At 36.7% G+C, this 23,531-nt stretch overlaps 1 protein-coding gene across 1 annotated transcript; it reads right to left on the bottom strand.

Moving 5' to 3' along the window:
- Positions 1–418: 418 nt before the first annotated feature.
- Positions 419–21,729, bottom strand: DNAL1 (dynein axonemal light chain 1). Its single transcript, XM_026709322.2, has 9 exons — positions 21,597–21,729; positions 20,065–20,160; positions 17,396–17,434; positions 15,370–15,479; positions 14,288–14,343; positions 12,728–12,783; positions 11,552–11,678; positions 6,754–6,900; positions 419–5,954 (listed from the first exon to the last, which is right to left on the bottom strand). The coding sequence occupies exons 2-9, from the start codon at positions 20,065–20,067 to the stop codon at positions 5,908–5,910; spliced, it is 585 nt and encodes a 194-aa protein (XP_026565107.1). The 5' UTR covers positions 20,068–20,160; positions 21,597–21,729; the 3' UTR covers positions 419–5,907.
- Between the last annotated feature and the right edge of the window lie 1,802 nt (positions 21,730–23,531).

Genomic DNA, 23,531 nt, shown 5'->3' with positions numbered 1-23,531 from the left:
GAAGCTGTAGTAGAATCCTGCACAAAATTCTGCTTTATCAGTCTATATCTAACTTAGAATCAGTTTCATTGTGTCACGTTAAGATGGCTTTCCTAATTTAACCCTACTAAAACCATTTTAAGGAAAGCAAAGGTTTCTTCATAGATTAGCTTAGTGTAGACAGTAAATCCTTTTCCTTCTTAGGTCTTGTATGGATCTAACAATGCTCTAAGAGTCCCCCTAGACCAGGGGATGTCAAACCCACGACACATCGTTACGTGAAGTATCACAACTTTTTCCCCCTTCGCTAAAATGGGTGGGCATGGCTAGCATGTGGTCACATTTGGTCCGTGGGCCCCAAGTTTTGACACCCCTGCCCTAGACAAAACCCCTTATACTGCCACCTTGACTTGTAATTGAATAACTCACGACAGCAATGTCCTTTGTATAAAACTTTTATTACTACTTTGAGCAAATTTCGCAAAATGACTTAAAACAGATTAACTTCATAATAATGTCAGACAATGATGGTGCTACAAAATTATACTCTACTTTTTAAAAGGAGTTACCATGCTACAGTAATTGCTTGAAAATTGCTCTCCAACTTGGAGTTTGTTTTAAAAGCCTAAATTTCTACCAAAACTAGAGATCCACAAATGAGTGCTGCCTGCTTTAAATGTCCTTCGACATCTTTGCATAAATAATGTACAGTGTCTGTTTGCAGACAGAGTGAATGAAATGCAAGTTGACACCTCTCAATTTATTAGTATGCATTAAATTTATTAAAATGCTATTAAACAAGGTTAACATAAGCCACCCTACTTCCAGTGTGGACAGCGGGATTCAACTCTGCTGTCATGTTTATACATGGATATTTATTTCACCCATAATCCATATATTAGGCTAAATAATTTCCAGGGAGGTGGCAAACCATAACAGTTCCTCAGAGCAAATAGAAGGAAGTCCTTTTTATTTGCTGCTCTGCCAAGAAGCTTTCTCTGCATAACCTACATATCGCAAAATTTGCATTACTTCCCGTCGGCATCCAGTGCATAATTTTAAAGTGCATTTTTTTTAAAAAAAGAAACACTCCTTATTTTAGCAATTGGATTTCTGTTTTGCACGACAAACTCTTATCCATTTCAACAAGGTCAGAAATACATTATTTGGAACACTTTTATGTTGTATCAACCAATGTTTGCCTCATGTCTATATCATCTTATAACATTACTTGGTAGATACAATTTCATTATGCTGCCAATTGCTTTTTGCAACAGAAAACAGTGCTTTGTTATTAAAAAAAGAAACTCTTCTATATGCAATTTGGAAAGGACACTCCAGGTCATGCTAAGCCATCTATCTGTCATTTCACGAAATAAAGACAACGTGCTATAGAAGCAGCTTTTACTGCAGGGCTGTCAAACTTACAGATGCATCACATGCTGGCCACGCCCGGTTTAGCAAAGGGGAAAAAAGTTCCAAAAATCCGTGACACTGCTGTGATGATGCAAATTTGACATCCCTGTTTTACTGCAAGATTTGGTGTAGCCTTCAAAAACAGCCTTCAAGAAGATTAAAATGGAAAGATGTGTGGCAAAGACTCTGCAGTCAGAAGTTCTCTATCACTAACCCTATTTTTACATAGGCTCCTAGGGGCTCCTTTGTGTAACTTGCAGATTCTAGGTTGTGGAAGAAATGGCACTGAAATGGTTTGATAGTAATTTAATTGTAATTCATATCTTTAAAGAGAAATCATTCCACTTCAAATTCCAATTCTTAAGCCTCACTTTCCTTCTGAGTCTATATTATCATCAATTAAGACTTTTATTATACTTGTACACATTATCATGATGAAAGCCTAATTATACTGTTCCTTGGAAACTTAGGTACTGTAAATGGCTTTTCCACAAGTACCACTGATTTTTATTTATGAATTACCGGTACATCTTATACTGCATTCCAGTGCGGTACTGTATAATCTGTTGTCCACTATATATAATATACATCTATTTCATCAAGCTCTTGCCAGCCTTACAATTTTAAAATCCAAAATCCAAAAATATTCCCTTTGCTTCTTTCCCCTACTACAGCAAACCTATGAGTTTGTTTATGGGTCTGGAGACACCAGTGCAATTCAATATTCTTAAAAATATAACATTGAGCCAACTTCTATACAAGCAAGCATTACAATTAGTACTGGCTGAATGATACAGGAAACTGAGCTAATCACTAAAGCAACACTTGTCACAGAATCACATTTTGCTATAAGCATACCAAAAATAAATTTGAATTATAAATATATCTTAATTATTTAATATGAAAAAGCCTATTTATTGTTCTTTTAAAAAATTATGCCTGTTGATCATCCATGATCATTCTGCAAGAGACAGAACAGTTCAATTGTCAAAACACCTCATTCTTCCTCTATTTAAATTTTAAATTTTAGTTTTATCTATATGTTATAATAAATGATATTGGGATTATGTCAGCAATCCAGTTGACACGAAGGGCACATAGTAAAGCAACAAAAAAAAAATGCTGGATATAGTGTAATGATTTCCGTCTAATTTCCTAAAAGAAACACCAGTGCCAATAACAGCTTATCAATAAGTTCCTTTAAGAAAGGCACTAATTCTTTACTAAGATACTATTTGCTAAAGAAAGATGTGCTGTCATATTACTATAACCCACTTTTAAACTTAGGTATCCCATCACACTTCAAAAAAGTATTATAAAGTGTTTGTAAAAAAACTATGGAACCATTTTGTTTCTCATGACGTGAACAGAGAAAATTGAACACTGGCTTTTGAACATTATCATCTTAATTCCCAGATACAATTACAGACAACAATTACATGTGAGGGATCCCAAATGACAAGAAGTGGGTGAAATAGAAGAACTCTTTTTGAAAAAACTGCTTTCAAGAAGAAAAAATATAATTTAAAGTATTGAGATTTCTATTATTATGATATTACTTGCATGGTTAATATCACACTAGCTATACCATCAGCATCAAAAAGAATGCTAAGCTGAATTCAAATCAAGTTCCATAAAAATTGCTAGTCAAAATATTTGCTGACTTTCCCCTTCAAATGCATTGACCATTTGAGGGAGGCCAAGAATGGGGTTAAAAGAACCAATTAGGCATTTAGAACTGCCTGCCTACCAGATTCCTGGTAGGTGTCTGGACATTTGACCCTTTGCTAGCAAGAACCCTGACTTTATCTTAATCGCTGGCACTAAATGCCTCAAGAGCAAATCCTGGCAGAGTATCGGCCTCTTAAACCTACAATAGATAATGTCATCCTTTCAGAGAAATTTCCTTACCAGATTTCTCAATGTCCTCAACAATGACAGAGCTTCTAATGCACTACCTTCACTGAAAGAGCTGGGATACATTCAGAGATGTTTCTGCCTTGAAAATAGCCCAAACATCAGGACCAGAAATGTTTTATGACATTTTTTATTATGCCATAAAGTGCTTTAGGATAATGTTTGTGTTATAAAACTTGTCAAATATCCATTCCACAAGAATTATGGGTCCCAGATTTTGGCTGAATTTTGTAAGTTAGCCCATTTAAAGTACTTTGACTTTGGCTTTATGGCACTGTTTTGCCCAGTTAAAGGTTATCCAGGCTGCAAAAATCTGGATGACCAGTAGATGGCAGGAAAGTGATATACAATACTATGACTGTTTATTATCATCCAGCAAATGCCCCAATGTTTGCAGCTCCAATTTTTGTACTCCAGATATGACAACTCTTCATTAGTTCACCAATTTCCCCTGCCTCAAAGGTACCAAGAGAAAAATTAATTGGTAAGATGCAAAGAGGAGGAGGTATATAAATGAAATTCACTGGTCTGGGAACACAATGCCTTATACAGTGCCTTACTTTAAACTACAAAAAGGAAAAAGTTCTAAGAACTACAATCATGTATCTGTTCATAAACTTCCTCAGCTGCAAGCAGTGCAATCCTACGCATGTTTACTCAGAAGTAACTTCTACTGCACCCAAACAGACTTATTGCCTAAAGCAGAGCTGAGCAACCTCTAAGGACATCATGAAATCTGGCCTTTTTTTATAGCTCTAAAGTTCTTAAAGCTTGTTATGATTGCTGAAAACTGATAGGATCATTTTCCATTTGTGGATATAAGATGACATCTTACAGTCACATAAGCCCTGTTTATTCAGTTTTTAGCTGCCTTTTAAATCTAGTACTCTGTAACCCTGAACATAATTCTGCTCACTTATGTGAAGTATTCCATTCATTTTGCAGCCTCTTCCCCAGTATTCAGCTGGGCTCCTGGCCAACAAAAGATTACCTACACCTGGCCTAATGTGAAGACAACAATGAAGATACAAATGAGAACATATGAGAAAAACAATGCCAAGAACTAAACCTAACATATAAATATCTTTGTTTAAAATGATGCATCAACATGGATTGATTCACAGAAACAATTAAGATTGAATATAAACAGGATGAAAGTAAAAATTGAATTCTCTGAAAGTTCTTTTTTTTTAAAAAAAAAAAACCAATCTGTGGATGAGCAAGAACCATTTCCCTGAACCTCGAGTGAAACTTTGTGAAATATCTTGGAGGATTGCTCTTTGACGTAACCAAGCCTAAAATAGCAAGGAATTCTCCTCTTTAAAAAAATCTGAACAGCAAAATTCTTTCAGAGTAATAACTGTCTTAATGCCTCATAAATACATAGATTTGAGACAGAGTAGAATCACAGGGGTAATCTTATTAATAAACTGCCACATTTAAATGGTTAGGATAAATCCAAAGGCTAAAGAATATTCCCGAGGAAAGGCTCAGCATTTGTGTAAAATAGAAGTGAGCACCGCTGTGTTCCATAGTATTTATTCCCATATAACTACGCAGAGAGTTGCAGTTTCATTTCCTTTTTTGAATGCCTGTCATCTGTTAACTGAGAAATGGATTGTCAGAGCCAATACTTTTAAGTAGAAAAAAAAAAACAGAAAAAAAACTGCCACAAGTCTTTATAAAATTAAATTTTACCTTCAACAAAATAGTAACACCTTACTTTATTTTCCTCCTTTCCCTCTTTAGGAATGTCCAAAATGTCGTCATATCAGTGAAAAATTTTAGGTTAGAAGGCTTTGACAAAGTAAGGAGATTTATAGTCCCCTTTATGAAAAAAAATAAACTGCCTTGGAACACGTGTACTATATATCCTACAGCATTATTGCTTTTCTCTTCTTCCTTTCCTGTAATTTCTTCAGCTGTCATTTATCAGTTACTAAAATGGAGGCTTAGTTTTGAACAACCTGCTATATTTCAACTTCTTTTGACAGCTGCTTTCTTTTCTCAGATTACTCAAGACTCCAAAATAATAAAGGACTTCAGCCATTCTGCAACGTATAATCAACACAAAACCTTTGCTTAAGAGTTTCATGTTCCTTAAAGTATGTAAAGGAAAATTCAACCAGCATATTAAACCAAATGAGGAGAGAAATACTTCACTTAGAAAAAAGAAACTGCCTTCACTCTTTCATCTAATACTGGATATTAACCCGGGAGAAAAAAACAAGAGACATTTGATAAATGTTAAAGCATACCATTATTTGAATCCTTTCTTTAAAAAAAGATATTTTTAAAAAGCCATACTATATAGAACTCCTCTGCCATTTCTCAAATGATTAGAGAAAACTATTTAACATGTGCTTATAGAAATCTGCTCTTAAAAAAAATCATACACTTGCAGAAAAACTCCAGGTATTAAATAAAAAATAAACATTCATTATAAAAAAGTAAGAATTCTTTGGGTGAGAAGAACATGGAGATGAATCAGTTAAAAAGTTGCCTAAAGTTTTCTTAAAGACATATTTATACAAAAGCATCACATCCTATATAGTGCTGGAGATACATCAATAATTTAATGTGAAAGAAAAGGTGCTAGTTTTCTCCTTCTTCCCCTTCTTCCTGTTTTATAACTGGGATACCTAAAATAAATAAATACATAAATCACAACAATCTTTATTGCATTTTCTTCCATTTCCTTTCCCTATCCAGTTCCTCAACCTTGTGCTGTATGTGAAGACTCACAACAATATATCATTTTGGTAAAGATTGTTAACAAGAATTTAAAGGAATTCTAAGCTAGATTCTGTTTTTCTTTAAATTATTACTCAAAACTAAATTAAAAATTAGCATAAAAATAGTAAAATGACTGCTCAACTCACTTCCTCAGTGAATTTACTAACGCATCCACCAATTTCCCATGATGTTATTTATATTAATACATATGTTCAGATCAAGGCTTAAGGATTGGGGGGGGGGGGAATTATCCCAAAGCCTAAAATAAGGATTAAGGATTGGGGGGGGGGGAATTATCCCAAAGCCTAAAATAAAATCAGATTTTTAACATCAGTGTCTATTGGGAGGTGGCCTGTATTTCCAACATGCTTAATTTATCTCCTCTCTCTTCTAACACTGATGATATGTGGCTACAGCAGCTTTTTGTGATGTTTTTAAACAGCAACAATCACAGTATTTTTATTTTAAAAACAAATATTTGGTAGGAATAAAAATCTACAGATTTTCATTTATGTATGCTATAGGTCTTTGCTGAATAATTTGGTTGCAACCAAAAGGTCCAGTAAAAAATGTTTATATCATTATTTGACTTTTCAAAAGACTCAAAATGAACTATCACAACTGAACTGGTCTTTCCCAAGCTTAACTTTTCATATGAACTTTGGCTCCAATATTAATGCTATGCTATTCCTCCTCAGTTCTCACCATCGAGTTTCTTCAGTCTGGACACTCGCTTGGTTGCTTCCTCAACCCAGGCACTCTGTGAATCAGCAGAGTATTTCTCTTCCAGTGGATTGCCTACAAACACCAGGTCTTCCAGTAGCGGCAACTCTGCCAACCTCACAAACTCTGCTGCATACATAAAGAGAATCAGAAAAAAAATTATGAAGGGAGGGGGAAAATCACAACTCCAAAACCAAAAGGCATAGGAGCCTGCAGGGAGATAGAGTCATCACATCATCATTGCAATTACAGAGCTTATTTTATCTGCATGATAATATCATGATGTGTATGTAGCTTAACATTGTTACTACCAAATGCCCATGTTAGAAGAGGGGCAGGGAGATGTTAAGAGAATAATTCACTTACTGTGCAATATTTAACTACCTCTGATATGAACTTTCCAGATTTCTAGTTCTGATTCTCAAACAGCTGTGACATTCAATAGTGCTTTAATCAATGAGGTTGCTAAAGTGCTAATAAGCAATGTTCTACTTAAGTAAAGATCTCTGTGTGGCTCCTCACATATCACCTGTTAAAAACTCCTTAAAGCAGCTGTGTCTTTCCCCAAGATTACCTTGCTACTCTCTACAGCTGGAAAGTCATGTTTGGGGGTTTGGTGCTGTTGACAGATACCACTTGCACATCTACAGTCACTCTAACACACACACACACACACACACACACACACACACACACACACACACACACACACACACACACGTTTCAAGAGCAAGCATGGGAATACAAGCAGTACTCTTGAAATTCAAAGCACTATACCATCCTAATAGTTTACTATCTGCCCATGAAAATGTTTGTCCACCTCTACAGAATTACAGTCCTAAGGTCAGGGGTTGCTAGATCAGAGGTTGCTAGATCAGCTGCATTTATAACACAAGTATGTCTCATTATCTAGAATATGGTGTTCCAGATCAGTCCTGCTAATGTAGATAATGTGGTATAGATATTTCTTTTCTAATAATTATCAGGTGAAATGGCAGATGCGCAGCTGGCTTTGAAGATTATAGAACACACAACTTTTACTTAACAAATGGAAGTCCACAGCTGTGTTTAATGTTAATAGATATATGTGTATGAAACATTGTGTTTCTGATACAATTTAATCTTTTTACTCTGAAGTTTATTTATTAAGTAATTTATTAATCAAATTTATATAGCAGTCCATCTCATGAAAAATGACTCTGGGTAGTGTACAATAATCAATAGTCAAGTTTACGTTAGGTAACTGCAACACACAATGAACCAGTTTAGTGTAGTAGCCCAAAACACCAAGAGACAAGCTGGGAGACTGAATTCCTACCTTAGGCACAAAACCAGCTGGGTGGCCCTTGGGCCTATTGCTCAGACCTTGGAAGAAGGGAAGGGCAAACCACTTCAAAAAATGCTGCCAAGAAAAATGTAGGGCCTAGTCCAGGCAGTTGCCAGGTGTCAAGACTGATTCAAAGGCACAAATAAAACAAACTATAAAAATAGTGGGTAAATCCATTTTCCGGACAGACTGGTTTCTCTAAATATTAGTTGGGACTAAGGAATAAGTTTTTAAAACTTCTGTAAAACTTGAACTCATTTGATTGATCTCAGAGAATTTCAAATTGTACTTGGACTGCCAGGGATTGATACTATTGCTGCACCGGAAGTTCTGCATTTGTTAGAAATTCTGAAGGAATTCATTGAGGCTTCTAAACTAACAACATACTTTTGTAAAAAGTTGAAGAAAATTGATGAAAATTATATTGAAACAATATGAAATAATGAGTTGCTGTTTTTGAAAATCAAAAAATTAGTCTCCAAGTATATACCAAAAAAAAGCCAGCCTATACTGAGTACTTCAGAGAATGCCTAAAGCAGGTTGGCTGCAACGGCTTCCTTGTTAGAAATGCAATTCAGAAACTAAAACATTCAAAGACATTGTTCAGCTAGGTTTGTCCTATTATTTCCACATTCTGGCTAACATACAAGACAGTTAGGGATTTTAGCCCAACTTTTATGTGACAAATTCTTCTTGGCTATATGCCCAGTATTTTGAATTAATTAAGATATTAAAAATTATGGAATTTTCACAAGTGGGACAATGACAAAAATTATTATACAATACTGAAAAGATAAATATGAACTTGCTACACATTGTTGATCAAATGTCTGTCCGTCCGTCCGTCTGTCCATCCCCCCCGTCCCCCACCCCTTGGTGTACCTTTGAGTCAGTATTAATTCCTGGTAACTGTCTGGACTAATCCCTAGAGTTTTCTTGGCAAGATTTTTGAACTGGTTTGCTCTTAGAGCCTTCTTCCTAGGGCTGAGATTGTGTGACCAGCCCAAGGTGGATTCATGCCTAAGGTGGAAATAGAACTCACAGTCTCCTGGTTTAAAGTCCGGTGCCTTAACCATTATGCCAAGCTTGCTCTCAAACTTCAAATTAGTCTTAGTTTAATAAAGGAACAAGGCAAAGGATTTCCAAGCAATTTGATCATTTTTAAAAGATGTTTATAAATCTCATTTTTCCGTTTCTTTTTAATGTTATATCATATAGTTAGCTCAGTTGTATGTACAGAATTCTGTTAATTTATTTTATCTAGTGACATTAAAAAAGTAAAATCAGAACACAGCTACATTACTCATCAAAACTCGAAAACATGCAATGCCAGTTTATAAATATCATCATCATTATCATTTTAGCCATTGTCTATCCACTGCAGGATGAAGGCCTCTTCCACATGTTTCCAAAATATATGGTCCTGAGCTTTCTTTTGCCAATTGAGCCCCCAATACTTGCTGATGTCATCAATCCATCTTGTTTTAGGTATATTTATACACTGCTCAAAAAAATAAAGGGAACACAAAAATAAGACATCCTAGATCTGAATGAATGAAATATTCTTATTAAATACTTTGTTCATTACATAGTTGAATGTGCTGACAATAAAATCACACAAAAATTATCAATGGAAATCAAATTTAGCAACTCATGGAGGTCTGGATTTGGAGTTACACTCAAAATTAAAGTGGAAAAAAACACTACAGGCTGATCCAACTTTGATGTAATGTCCTTAAAACAAGTCAAAATGAGGCTCAGTAGTGTGTGTGGCCTCCACGTGCCTGTATGACCTCCCTGCAACACCTGGGAATGCTCCTGATGAGGTGGTGGGTGGTCTCCTGAGGGATCTCCTCCTACACCTGGACTAAAGCATCCCCCAACTCCTGGACAGTCTGTGTGCAATGTGGCGTTGGTGGATGGAGCGAGACATGATGTCCCAGATGTGCTCAATTGGATTCAGGTCTGGGGCATGGGCGGGTCAGTCCATAGCATCAATGCCTTCATCTTGCAGGAAATGCTGACACACTCCAGCCACATGAGGTCTAGCATTGTCTTGCATTAGGAGGAACCTAGGGCCAACCGTACCAGCATATGGTCTCACAAGGGGTCTGAGGATCTCATCTCGGTACCTAATGGCAGTCAGGCTACCTCTGGCGAGCACATGGAGGGCTGTGCAGTCCCCTAAAATGCCACCCCACACCATTACTGACCCACTGCCAAACCGGTCATGCTGGAGGATGTTGCAGGCAGCAGAACATTCTCCATGGCATCTCCAGACCCTGTCACGTCTGTCACATGTGCTCAGTGTAAACCTGCTTTCATCTGTGAAGAGCATAGGGCGCCAGTGGCAAATTTGCCAATCTTGGTATTCTCTGGCAAATGCCAAACACCCTGCACAGTGTTGGGCTGTAAGCACAACCCCCACCTGTGGACGTCGGGCCCTCAAACCACCCTCATGGAGTCTGTTTCTGACCGTTTGAACAGCCACATGCACACTTGTGGCCCGCTGGAGGTCATTTTGCAGGGCTCTGGCAGTGCTCCTCCTGTCCCCCCTTGCACAAAGGCGGAGGTAGCAGTCCTGATGCTGGGTTATTGCCCTCCTACAGCCTCCTCCACGTCTCCTGATGTACTGGCCTGTCTCCTGGTAGCGTCTCCATGCTCTGGACACTACGCTGACAGACACAGCAAACCTTCTTGCCACAGCTTGCATTGATGTGCCATCCTGGATGAGCTGCACTATCTGAGCCACTTGAATGGGTTTTAGACTCCGTCTCATGCTACCACTAGAGTGAAAGCACCGCCAGCATTCAAAAGTGACCAAACCATCACCCAGAAAGCATAGGAACTGAGAAGTGGTCTGTGGTCACCATCTGCAGAACCACTCCTTTATTGGGGATGTCTTGCTAACTGCCTATGCTTTCCACCTGTTGTCTATTCCATTTGCACAACAGTATGTGAAATTGATTGTCAATCAGTGTTGCTACCTAAGTGGACAGTTTGATTTCACAGAAGTGTGATTGACTTGGAGTTACATTGCTTTGTTTAAGTGTTCCCTTTATTTTTTTTGAGCAGTGTATATTGAGCTATATTTATATACTTTTAAATTAGCATACTATACTTTCTAAGCATGGAATAAAAAAGCACAAGCAAATAGCTAGCTAGGTAACTATACAGATTCATCAATAGCAAAGCATATATGAAATGTAAATGTACATGAATACTGAGCAAATAACATAATTTCAATATATCCACCTCCTTTGGTTAGGCCCATTATTGCACTTAATTTTATTGCACATTATCTGTGACCTTTCAAAATAAAAATATGGTTGTGGTGCAGAAGGGTAATTGTGAACATATTTTAAGATAATCCTTGCACCAGAACATAAATTATCTACTATAACCCTAGTAAAATGATCAATATGTTTCAAAGTAGACATGACATTGCCTTACCCCAATCTTTCACCAGATTATTGGACATGTAGAGAATTTTCAGCTTCTTCATCACATGGAGACCTTTCAACTTCTCAATCAAGTTATATGAGATCCACAACTCCTCTAAGGTATCCCCAACTGCTTCCTGAAAGACAATAACGTTCTGGGAAAAATGTTCTATTGCCATCAGAAGCTTTTAAGTTAAAAAAAGCAAAAAAAAAAAGTACAATCTTTTGCTTCCATAGTACCAGAGCATAAATTAAGGTAAGTCTAAAATAGAAAAACGATAGAGTTGAAAGAAAAATCAAATCCTCATTCTATATATTCCCAAGTTGGGATGGGGATCATAAGAGGGACCCACAGATTTCAAAGCCTTTTGGATTACATCAGTCAGGCAAGAGTCATGTCAGGTGGCTTCTTTGGGATTTTAGCCTGTTCTAGACTGGCATATCTGAGAGTTCTGATCTACTAAGGATATCAATTTGTTGCAAGAAATAATCTAATTTTTATGAGACAAAAGATATTCTAAACTAGAATTCAGCAGGGCGATAGACTGGGCGAGAACAAATAAACAATCCAGATATATAATGGTGCTTCAGAGAAGTTTTACGTTCCTAAAAATCAGGGTCCTAAGTGTAAGTGCTCTTGATTTCATTATTTTGGTGCAGACATACATATGTATCATGTACCATTCAACAATTTAGCAGATATACTATGACCTTGCCTTGATAGATTGCTGCTGCTACTGCTTTCTGGCAATGTGTAGTTGAATTACTGTAATGCAAGGAATAAAATATGAAATTTTCCATATGGCAGCAATGTTAAATGGAACTAGCTGATCAAATTATTACGTAAGCTGTTTGTTATCTGTATTAGCTGCCAGTCATAACTGGACCTTAAGGCATTTTTTGCAACCCTTCTTGTGCAGTTCCATTAAATGAATATGGCTACTTAGTGAGATTTTATCAGTGACTGTGACCAGCTGTGAAAAACTATTTGTGGAAATCATATATCCTCTTGACATGAGGTAGAGATCTTATAATTCTTTAAGAATCTATGATTCTTCAAGATTTTGTAAAACTTACACTATTGTTAGTTTTATTCAATATTTGTCCCAACAAACTAATATCCACTACATACACTGATATTCTTACTGTTATTATGAGAAACAACTACCTCATCAAGATTACATACCAGCCCATTCAGATTTTTTATGTTGTTCCTTCCCAATGACAATATCCGCAAGTTTTCTGTAACAGAAACACACTTATATTTCTACATTATTAGTTAAGAAATACTATAGCCATCCAGACGTTTTGAGAATTGGGCAACATATACATTTAAAAAATAAATAAAAGCCCAGCAGATGATACCTAAGAATAATGCATATCAGTCCAGTTGGTCAAAGAACACGTGTATTGATTCCCGTTGACTATTATCCCTGCAGTTTTCTTGACAAGATTTTCAGAAATGGTTTGCCACTGCCTTCTTCCTAGGGCTGAGAGAAAATAACTGGTCCAAAGTCACCCAGATGCCTTTATGTCTAAGGTGGCACTAGAACTTGCAATCTCTCAGTTTCTAGCCTGGTGCCTTACCCACTACACTTAACTGTTAAAGGAAAAAGGATTTAAATTAAAAAAAAACAGAACAGAAATAGATATTCAGCACTGAACAGGCACTATTTAGAAATGTCTTGTGGTTGCTTTAACCATACTATTAGGCTTTCAATGAAAAGCAAGATTTTTCAGGCTACTTTAACAATATTTAGTAAAAGGATTAAGGGGACAGGTTATAGAAATTTCAGCAACTGTGTTATAGTACTTAATCTTCAAAGCCCAATCATCTTATATTTCATTAAGAGAGAGTATATTCACTTTCTTGTTAATGGCTTCATTGTGAACCAGAGAGATGGCTGTTCCTTTTTGCAAATAATGAAGGAATTGGCAGGTAGTTGAGTTTCCCTGAATCTTCCTCATGCTCTGAACAGATTATTATTCAGAGAGCCATAAGTTCAAGTCATGTAATGAGCCAAAATAATCAACTTCTTCATTAGCACACTGAATTGTGCATTTGTAGATTCATGACATAGCTAGAGGCTACAGATGACAAGTTTCCCAAGAAGTAAAAACAATCGAGGAGAATGTTTTTAAAAAACAATCAATTCATTTTAAGTGGAAAAATTATATTGAATATCTTGAGAAATATTCAATTTTTTTTCAATAATGCCTCAAGTCTACTATTTCAAATGATGCAAAAGGTTATCAATGCAGAAGGCTATATTCTAATCAGTACTCAAATAAAATCAAATTAATATTGTACTGCTTATATTTTTTTCAAATAAAGCTTGATTTTAAAATTAATTCTGTATTTTGCTGCACAATATGACAGATTAATAAGAATAGTTATTACTATCAGCCTGAATCAATCAATAGCAGGAGAAAAATCTATTCATTAAGGATTATGGAACAGTATTTTTTAAATTTATTTATCCAATTTATATCCCAACTTTCTATTCAACTGAATATTTAAGACAGCTATAAACATTAAGGTCTCTGCTTACACAGTTATACTAAAAAGGAGACCTTCCTATCTTTGCAGTATGAGATACATACAATTACAGTTATTTTCTATGAATAGAATGAGGAACAAAACTGATAAAGTGGCATAAGCAAGTGTGACATATATAAGCTCCATTTCTAAAATAGTGGCTTACAGAAATTTGAGAAAGGATGCAATATGTTCATTATTACTTACTTAGCCCATTTAAGTTGGCAATTTTTTCAATGCAGTTTGTAGATAAAGAGAGTTTTCTTGAAACAAAGAAAAAAGAGGATTTTATATTAATTGTAATTCTGTAACGATTGAAGATTTGTAAATACTTTGTGACAATTGTTATTGGGGGCGAGATAGGAACTGAAGAGGCACTGTGGCACGGGTTCTGAAAGCTAATTGCTCAATATAGACTAAAGGGTAAATAGTGCAAAACCTCTACATTTCAAAACTGAAAACACACCTCAGTTTTTAATATGATTAATTCAAATCATGATGTGGCACTATATCAATTAAGCCTTGTGAATATTATAAAGTTGTTTAAAAGAGTAATGTTCAAAAATATTTAATGTTACAATTGAAAAATTGGAGGGGGCGATGGGTGGGATGCAAGATAGTAATCATGTGCCAAAATATACCTGTGGAAACCTCTCCACTCTGGGAGGTGTCAAATATTTCTCACAGCAATCTCTCCTGTGCCAGACTAGTTCCTCCCCTCTTGAAGAATGAAGAAATTGGAGAGGAAAGGATTCCAAGAGAGTGAGAAGGAGCACCAGGAATTACCTAGGTGTTCTGTATACTGCATTTGCAGTTGCCAACATCAGTGCATTAAGTTTAATTGCTGCTTCGAGTAACGCCATGATGAGGTAGGTGGCAAATAAATTTAACAAATAAAACTGCTTTCAATGTGTATTTCCCATGTGTATGATTGCTTACTCTCCTGTAATCCCTTCCTCTCCAATCAATGTAAATACAAACATTAATTCCCTTTTTGTTAATTATTCCAGTTGGAGCTAACATTCCAAAGGGCAAAGGAATGGTTAGGAGGCAAGCAAAACTGAAGATGTAACACTATTTAGTCTTGCAGTTTCAAGCTGAACATGGAGCATTGCCCACTAAGCTGGAAAAGGAAAGCACAGTCCCAGTCATGTGATTTCCCATGTAGCGACTGATAGAGTGGTTTCATGATGGAGTTGCTGGTCTCAATTGTCACTAAATAAGGGCAGCCTATACTGCTGAAAGTACGAACAACCCAGGATACATTTATTTTAGTATTTAGGACCTACTCGCAGTTAACAAGAGTGGAAAGAGAAGCATCCATCTTTTCTATAGGGGGAACCTGAGCATAGAGTTTCACTTCCTTGGCCTCCGATGGCTTTTGACCAGTTTTTTCTTCCTGAAGGTAAAAAAAGAATGACAAAAACAGCTTCCTCAAAATTTAGAGATTATTTATTCTAATCTACTCAGAGAAAAATAAATGACCTCCTTTTAAACAAATATGCTATCACGCTTCTCAATCTAAACACCAAGTGTGATACTTAGGGTTTTTCCCCGCTAGGCCGGACTGAACTTTGGTATGGAATGATAACTGTTCAGTAACTCAGGCCAGCATTAAACTGCTGTTAATAAAACATTTAAGGGAGGAGGACTAGGACTTGCAATAAGACTGAATTCAATACTAGCACTTCTACTACTAAAGCGGTGAGCGCATGTCTGCCTCTGAGGCAGCCTCTACACAACCCCATTACCTTTTAGTTCAAGTGTGCCCCTTTTGAGTTTTGGCATCTGTTTCAAAGCAACATAAAGAGAGAAAGGACTCTCCTCAACCCCCTTTAAGATCAACCCCTTTCATGTTTTGAAAGACACTTTTTTTCTGTCACAAAAAAAAAATCTCTCTATGTATTTGATGGAATTAATTCTTCCAATCAGAAATTACCTGCATAGAGATAGTGATGCCACTGCTATGCTGCTTCTTAGATGCTGCCACAAACTTTATAAAGACGTTTTATCTTTTTTAAACCTTTAAACCCCTCTACTTGCCTCAATTTCCATCCATTCAATCTCCCCTATAAAAAATGACTCTCCTAAACTACTATGGGAAAAGGACAAGCGCTTTTGGAGGGACGATGATATCAGAGGGAGGGCCAAATAAGGCTTCACTACTCAAGGGACAGGGAGGGTGACAGCAGTAAGGAAATTGGTTATTAATGGTATGACAGCTTTTCCTGTAGAATTGTGTGCTGTTACTTATTAAAAGGGGAAAGCTGAATTCACAGCTCAAAATAGTAATACAGCTCTTCCTTTACACAAGATGAATTAACAGTGAACTGAATTTGTATCCACTCAATCCATGTTCACCTACGGGTTGAGGATAAAAAGGAAAAAGGTGGTTGTGGAGATGACCAAAAGGAACCAGTGGAGTAATGGATCCAGTGAGCATGTTGGGTCTAAGGGCAGGCTAGCAGGACATACTTCAAACCTGAGTTTGAACAGCCATGTTGTTATTGTTCACACCGTTCTAAATCACAGATAACCAGGGAAGAAGTCCCCAATTGTCTTTTAAGCTTTGGAATGCTGTAGCAGCTGATCTGACCAGAACATTGAAACATTGTAATTTTGTCCTGAACACAATATACTGTATAACAATTAAACTGTTCCAAGTTTTCATTTGCTCATATGCCATCAACATGGAATATTCCAATAAATCTGGGGGGTGGGGGGTATTCTTAGCTAGATATAAAATATAAATTCTCATTCTATATATTCTCATTTTAGAGCATTCAATCTCTGAGCAATTAACTAAATCACATTTACTTAGGTTCCCAATATTTCTCCTTTTCCTTATTGCTCTATACAACTTCAATTTCACTAAGGTTCTCTGTGCCTTATTCTGCGATATGCAGCCCAATAATCAAACCACTTTACTTACTGCTTCTCTTCCCAGTTTGTTAATAAATCCTTCCCAAACATGTCTACCATTAGCTGTTTATCTACTATATTTATTCCCTATATTAACAAAGCTTGATTTCTATGAGTTCTTGACATGGCTTTTAATATATATTCCTCATACAATGATTATGGAATGTCTGTAATAGGCATTTTTCAGCTCATAGTGTTATATAAATATTAATTAAACTTCACAGAAGTATATTTGCAGTTCAAATACTAAATAAGCTAAAAAGTTTGCTTTTCTACATAGCTTTTTTGGGTTCCTTGCAAACGTTTTGCATCAACGAAAAATTTAAAAAAGCACAATGAAAACAACTTTTCTTGATAAAGAAAATCAATATAAAGAACACACAATATACTTACCCATTTGGCTAGAGCTTCCTTAATAGTTGTTGCTTTTGCCTAACAAAAAAACCCAACAACATATAAATAAAATATAATGGATTTACACAACCCTCTTAGATAATTGTTTGGCTTTATCATTTGTTTCTTTGTCTGTTAAGATTTGGCAGTATCCTGCTTTTCCTTCAGGAGCTCATGAAGTCATACAAAACACTCCCTACTCCATTTTCCCTCCACAAAACAACCCTATGATTGAACTAAGTTGAGCTGAGAGTAACTGGCTCAGAGTCAGCTAATGAGCTCTGTAGTAGAGGGTGGACCTGAACCTTGGTGTATTCAGTCCCAGTCTAATGCTTTCACCAGCATACCACACTGACATTAATTAAATCAAGTCTTGATCAAGGAGGGGATCAGTTTAATAAGTATTTACAATTTTATTCTGGTCCCAGGTTAAAAGTCCTATGAGTTTCATCTATACAAATCTGAAATCAGTGGAATTTTTTTAAAAGAAGAAAAAACTGTTCATTTTAGCTTATGTGAGCTAGAGGGATCAGAACTAGTAGATGATTTTTTACTTTATTCTCCAACCTTACCTCACACTCTCTAATGAATATGGGGCCTTTTGAGCTGTTGTTGCTATTTTCAAGCAATTCAAGGGCAGCATGTACAAAAAAGAGCAAGGCCTGAGGAAAAGTGGATAGAAACTGGGAAGAACTGAACAAGTAGTTGCTGTATTATTTATAGTGATATACTTGCTGATTGTTATTAACAATTTCATTCCGCCTCACATCACTTTTTATTATTTGTATGAATGTACCTACTAAAATAAAATCTGTCAAAGGCTAATGTTATTCACTTAACAAATTCAGCAGTTGCTCCATAAATTCCTCCCCGCCCCCAACCCAGTCTCTTGGCAGCAAAAACTGCCTGTGAACTTCTGCTATAATAGACAGCACCATGGGCTACAATCAAAAAGGCCACTGCTGGAGGTCCATGTGATACAAGAAAAAGCAGCTTCAGTAAACTATAAGCTAATGGGTGCTGGCAGAACATCCATGACACAAAAAAACAATCATAACATTCAAAGAGCCTGTTAAGTATGATATCTTAGGAATCTAAATGAATATATCTACAATAGAAGACTATCTAATTTCTGTTTGAACATAATCAAGAAGAGGGAGATGATTACTGCTTTGGTAATTGAGATATTTGAAATTTTATTATAGTCCCTCTCACTCTTCATTTTTAAAGGTTAAAAGAACCCAGCTCCTTTCATCTCTCTTCATGGGACTTAGTTTCTCATTCTGTGATAATCTCTGTTGCCCTTCTGTTAATATTCCAGATCTCTACAACCTTTTAACTGCTTAGTATGGATACATGCCATAATTTTGCTGCATCTATTAACCCCATATCTGTCTTTCTATATTATGAGTTTAAACTCTCTAAGTTTCTCACTCCCTGAGTTCTGTAGAAATAATGAAAGATATGAATTATATGATTTGTTTTCTGATTTTTCATTGGGTGGTATCAGAGGACCTATTAGAGAGGCAGTTTAGCAATTTGGTTTATGTCTACACTTCATGAGTCTTTTTCTGAAATTCTTTCTTCAGGATTTTTCATGTCCAATCTTATTTTTGACAAGAAATACATATTAGCATGTAACAATCCTACTGATACAAAAGGTCTGTCCAACTTCATGTTCAGGATAATCTATACAAAATTAAAACTGTAGCACTGTTTCTTATATTTAAACCATCCAAAATTAGCTGACACACTGTTTATTTTATAGGGTTCATCTGTCCTTGCTATATTTTTATATGGAAATTTGTGATTCAATTTAATAAAAACACTACAAAGACCATCAAATAATATAGGATAAGACTATATGGTTCACAGATAAAAAAATAAAATGACATGTTTTCAGTAAAGCATGAATAAAACTACTTATGAATTATTGATATGACAGCTATAGTCAGTCTTTATTCTTGATGATTTATTCTTGATGCTTTTATTCACTGAAAGGATAACATTATGTACGTGAGATGCAAACTTTCACCCTTTACATTTAAATGTTGCTACTTTTCTATTCTAATGAAAAATTATGTAAAAGGAAAAAAAATGCATAATTCTGCATAGAAGCTGTAGTAGCACAATATATACTTCCTTTGTCAAGAGTTTATAAGTAAGCAATTCAAAAAGGAAAAGAAATTGAGGTCAGAAGTTATGATTTGTAATACAAAATATTTTAGCAACTTTCCATCCTGTTAAGATGCTTTTCTCTACTCAGACTAGACTGTCAATTCTTAACAGCTAAAAAAACAACTTAATTTTATGTAGTGTCACTCATTTATAATAGATAATCTGTGCTTTAAAAGAGCTTACTGAGATTTTTTAAAGCGCAAGATGGAAAGGCTTCTCTAGCTCCATCTAGTTTTACATGTAGCTTTTAGGTATTATTCTTGCAATCAAATCCTACCTTAATCCCTCTTAAGAAGAAAAAGAAATAGTAACGTATATATGAAAAGAAAGAGTACCTCGTCAATCTATGTATGAAATGTTGAATACACCCTAATCATAAGCCAGAAAAACAGTATTTAAATTTATCATATAAATACATATTAAGTACAGTTTGGAAAATTTCAAACTCTTTAATGCAAATTTTCTGTCATGATTTTAAAGTATTTATTTACCATTCTACTGAAGGCGTCTTCTGATATTCAGACAACTCTTAGATTATAATTAATTTGCATCAATTATGCAGATCACTCTTCAAATGAGCATCCCGCCTATGGGAAAAAATTAAATTATATCAGACTTCAACCATCATGAAGACCTCCAAAATAAAGGCAAAAGTTAAAAAAAATCTTGTTGCTTTTTAAGTTTCTTCAATCTCCTATCTTTGCAATCAGAACTCAAAAATTAATTACCTACTTTGTGCAAAAGATGAACATTTCCAATTAAAAGAATTCTGAGCTCAGAATTTTTTTCAAACAGAAATGAAATGCAAAGGCCTTCCACATAACAATTTATCCCTAATGCTCAAAATCCCTTCTTTATAGCTGTATTATGTTTTGCTTAACAAGTGATAGGTCAAAATCTTTGCTGCAGGTGTCCGCGAGTCAACCTAAGGTGCCTTCTGCCTATCACTGACCTATTATACTTATTGTAACATACCTACTAGCTGGGATTCCATAAAAGCAGTCTTATTTGGATTTTTGTTTTTAGACTTCCTACAGTTAGCAGACCATTTGAATAGTGGAGAAAGTGGTGCAGGAGGCTGAAGTGGGAGATAGAAATCAGCAAATCTTTTCCCACTTTCCATTATCAGTGGGTTCTAAGGGGAATTTGCTGTTGCTGATGGAACAATTGCACAACTCTTGAAGTACCTGGCTTTTTTTTTTTTTTACTAATTTCACTAAAAAAAAAGGTTCAGTTCCTCTCTTGTTTGTTGACAGTTTTCAGTTCTCACAAGGGTTTTTTTGTTTTTTGCTCTTTGATGGAGATCTAAGTTGGGTATACTATCTAATCAAGCATTATGCTCCACTGTATACTTAGGAGTCCCTAACACACACCCCACCTCTCTTTGTAATCCCTCACACCATTTTCCAGAGGAAATCATTGTACGTGTCAGATGTAAAGGGGGAAGATTGCACGGACAAAGCGAGATTATTTGAGATTTCAACTCACATGACTGATGGCGGTCATTTGCTCCTCTACTGTACCCCGTATCGCTGCTGGGACATCTTCCCTCTAAAACTTTTTAAAGCACTCACAATCTCCAGTGGGTCCAGTACCTCCCACACCACAACCCGACTTCTCACAGGCCTCTTTGGTCCCTCATTTCCCGCAAGAGATCTCCTCTTTCCAGCAATGTCCGAAACCTGTTGCTCCAGCGAATTTTATTTCTTTCCTTCTTTCCTTTCTCACAGGCCTCTTTGGTTTCTCCAGCGATGTTTGAAACCTGTTGCTTCAGTGACTTCCTTCCTTCCTTCCTTCCTTCCCAAAGCTCCCCCTCTCTTGTCAGAACATTCCCGTTGCTATTGTTCCCTTCCCTCCATCAGCCATCGCCACTAGTATTAACAGCTACTACTTACCTCCAGCCAGCCAGCCAGCCAGCCAACGCGGGACCCCCAACTCCCCTTCCCAAAGGAGAATCCCCTCCCTCCGCCTCATCTTCCCCCGGGCGCCTCATCTTCCCCCGGTAGCCCGCCAAGGAACTCACCATTGTTAGGATTCCAGTTGCTACCGTCTCCAGCCCTGGTTGCTATGGCAAGCGAAACCCGCGCGCATGCTCATCTGAAAGCTGCGGGGGGGGGAAGGGGAAGCAGGCACGTGAGCAAAAAAGCAAAGTCAACAACAGGATCATAGAGATCCCTCTGAAAATAGAGGGGTTTTTCATTCATGTAGTCTCCCCCTAGAGGCAGGGGGAAGCGCGTTGATTTCCGCTGTTGTTTTTTTCAGCGGGAGGGAGGGGGCGCTGTGCGTCCCGTACAAGCGGAATTTCGAGGCGTTGAACCACGTTGGCCGCAGCAATTCGGTTTACTTTTTTTTTTTTATGAGACGTATGCGTGAGCGTATCTGTGCGCATGCGTGAGTAGGTGAGTGGAAGCCCTAAATAAGCAATAGCAGAAAGTGACTGTCGTTATCAAGGGAAGAAAGGACAAAAATTGTCGAGGCATGTCATGATTGGGATTCAGAAATCCGGAGGAGTTCTCTGATGCCACGATCGTCCGGATTTTTATAGTCCAGATATGATCTCCTTAATTCATTGAATATTTGTTTGTTGTCAGATTATATTTCCGCTTTCATCAGAGCGGTCAGGGTAACATTTGTTTACAGAGGAGTGAAATTCAGTGCTTTTTAGTGATCTGATGCTGTCACATATTTCCCCAAAAGTAAAAGCAAAGATTTTTTTTTTTTTAAGGATCAAGCTTTTGAATGTAAATAGTGTTTCACCTGATTTGCAAAAATGCTGAAGAAACATTTCCTGGCTAAAAATATATTTCAGATCAGAAGTTGTATCAGACTATTCCAGATGCAAAGAAAAACAGTAGTATTGGCATATTGTGACAAAACTTTTCTGAACCACTTTCCAATTAACCTGATAAATTAATCAGTATCAGATACATTAGATATATTAAATAACATTAAAGGCCCTTTAAAGGTAGGTCTTTCAGGATGTCCTACTGATATTGGGATTTTTTTAGTTCTTGCTTTTTCCTGATACAGCAAGAAATACTTGTAATACTTTTTCCTACTTTTTTCATTGTTTTAATATGCAGTGCAGCACATACAGGTGAAACTCGAGAAATTAGAATATCATGCAAAAAATCATTTATTTCAGCAATGCAACTTAAAAGGTGAAACTAATATATGAGATAGACTCATTACATGCAAGGCAAGATAGTTCAAGCCGTGATTGTCATAATTGAGATGATTATGGCTTACAGCTCATGAAAACCCCAAATCCACAATCTCAGAAAATTAGAATATTACATGCAATCAATAAAACAAGGATTGTACATAGAACAATATCAGACCTCTGAAAAGGGTAAGCATGCATATGTACTCAGTACTTGGTTTGGGCCCCTTTTACAGCAATTACTGCCTCAATGCATCGTGGCATGGAAGCTATCAGCCTGTGGCACTGCTGAGGTGTTATGGAAGACCAGGATGCTTCAATAGGGGCCTTTAGCTCTTCTGCATTGTTCGGTCTCATGTATCTTATCTTTCTCTTGGTAATGCCCCATAGATTCTCTATGGAGTTCAGGTCAGGCGAGTTTGCTGGCCAATCAAGCACAGTAATCCCACAGTCATTGAACCAGGTTTTGGTGCTTTTGGCAGTGTGGGCAGGTGCCAAGTCCTACTGGAAAATGAAGTCAGCATCCCCATAAAGCTTGTCTGCAGAAGGAAGCATGAAGTGCTCCAAAATCTCCTGGTAGATGGCTGCATTGACCCTGGACTTAATGAAGCACAGTGGACAAACACCAGCAGATAACATGGCTCCCCAAATCAACACAGACTGTGGAAACTTCACACTGGACTTCAAGCATCTTGCAGTGTGTGCCTCTCCATTCTTCCTTCAGACTCTGGGTCCTTTGTTTCCAAATGAGATGCAAAAGTTGCTCTCATCAGAAAAGAGGACAGGTCTGTTTTT

Source organism: Pseudonaja textilis, chromosome 1 (assembly GCF_049901715.1).
Source record: "Pseudonaja textilis isolate UNSWEBS1 chromosome 1, rPseTex1.2, whole genome shotgun sequence".
NCBI lineage: Eukaryota > Metazoa > Chordata > Lepidosauria > Squamata > Elapidae > Pseudonaja > Pseudonaja textilis.
The sequence above is the reverse complement of the archived record's forward strand: the minus strand, read 5'-3'. Positions and strand labels throughout refer to the sequence as shown.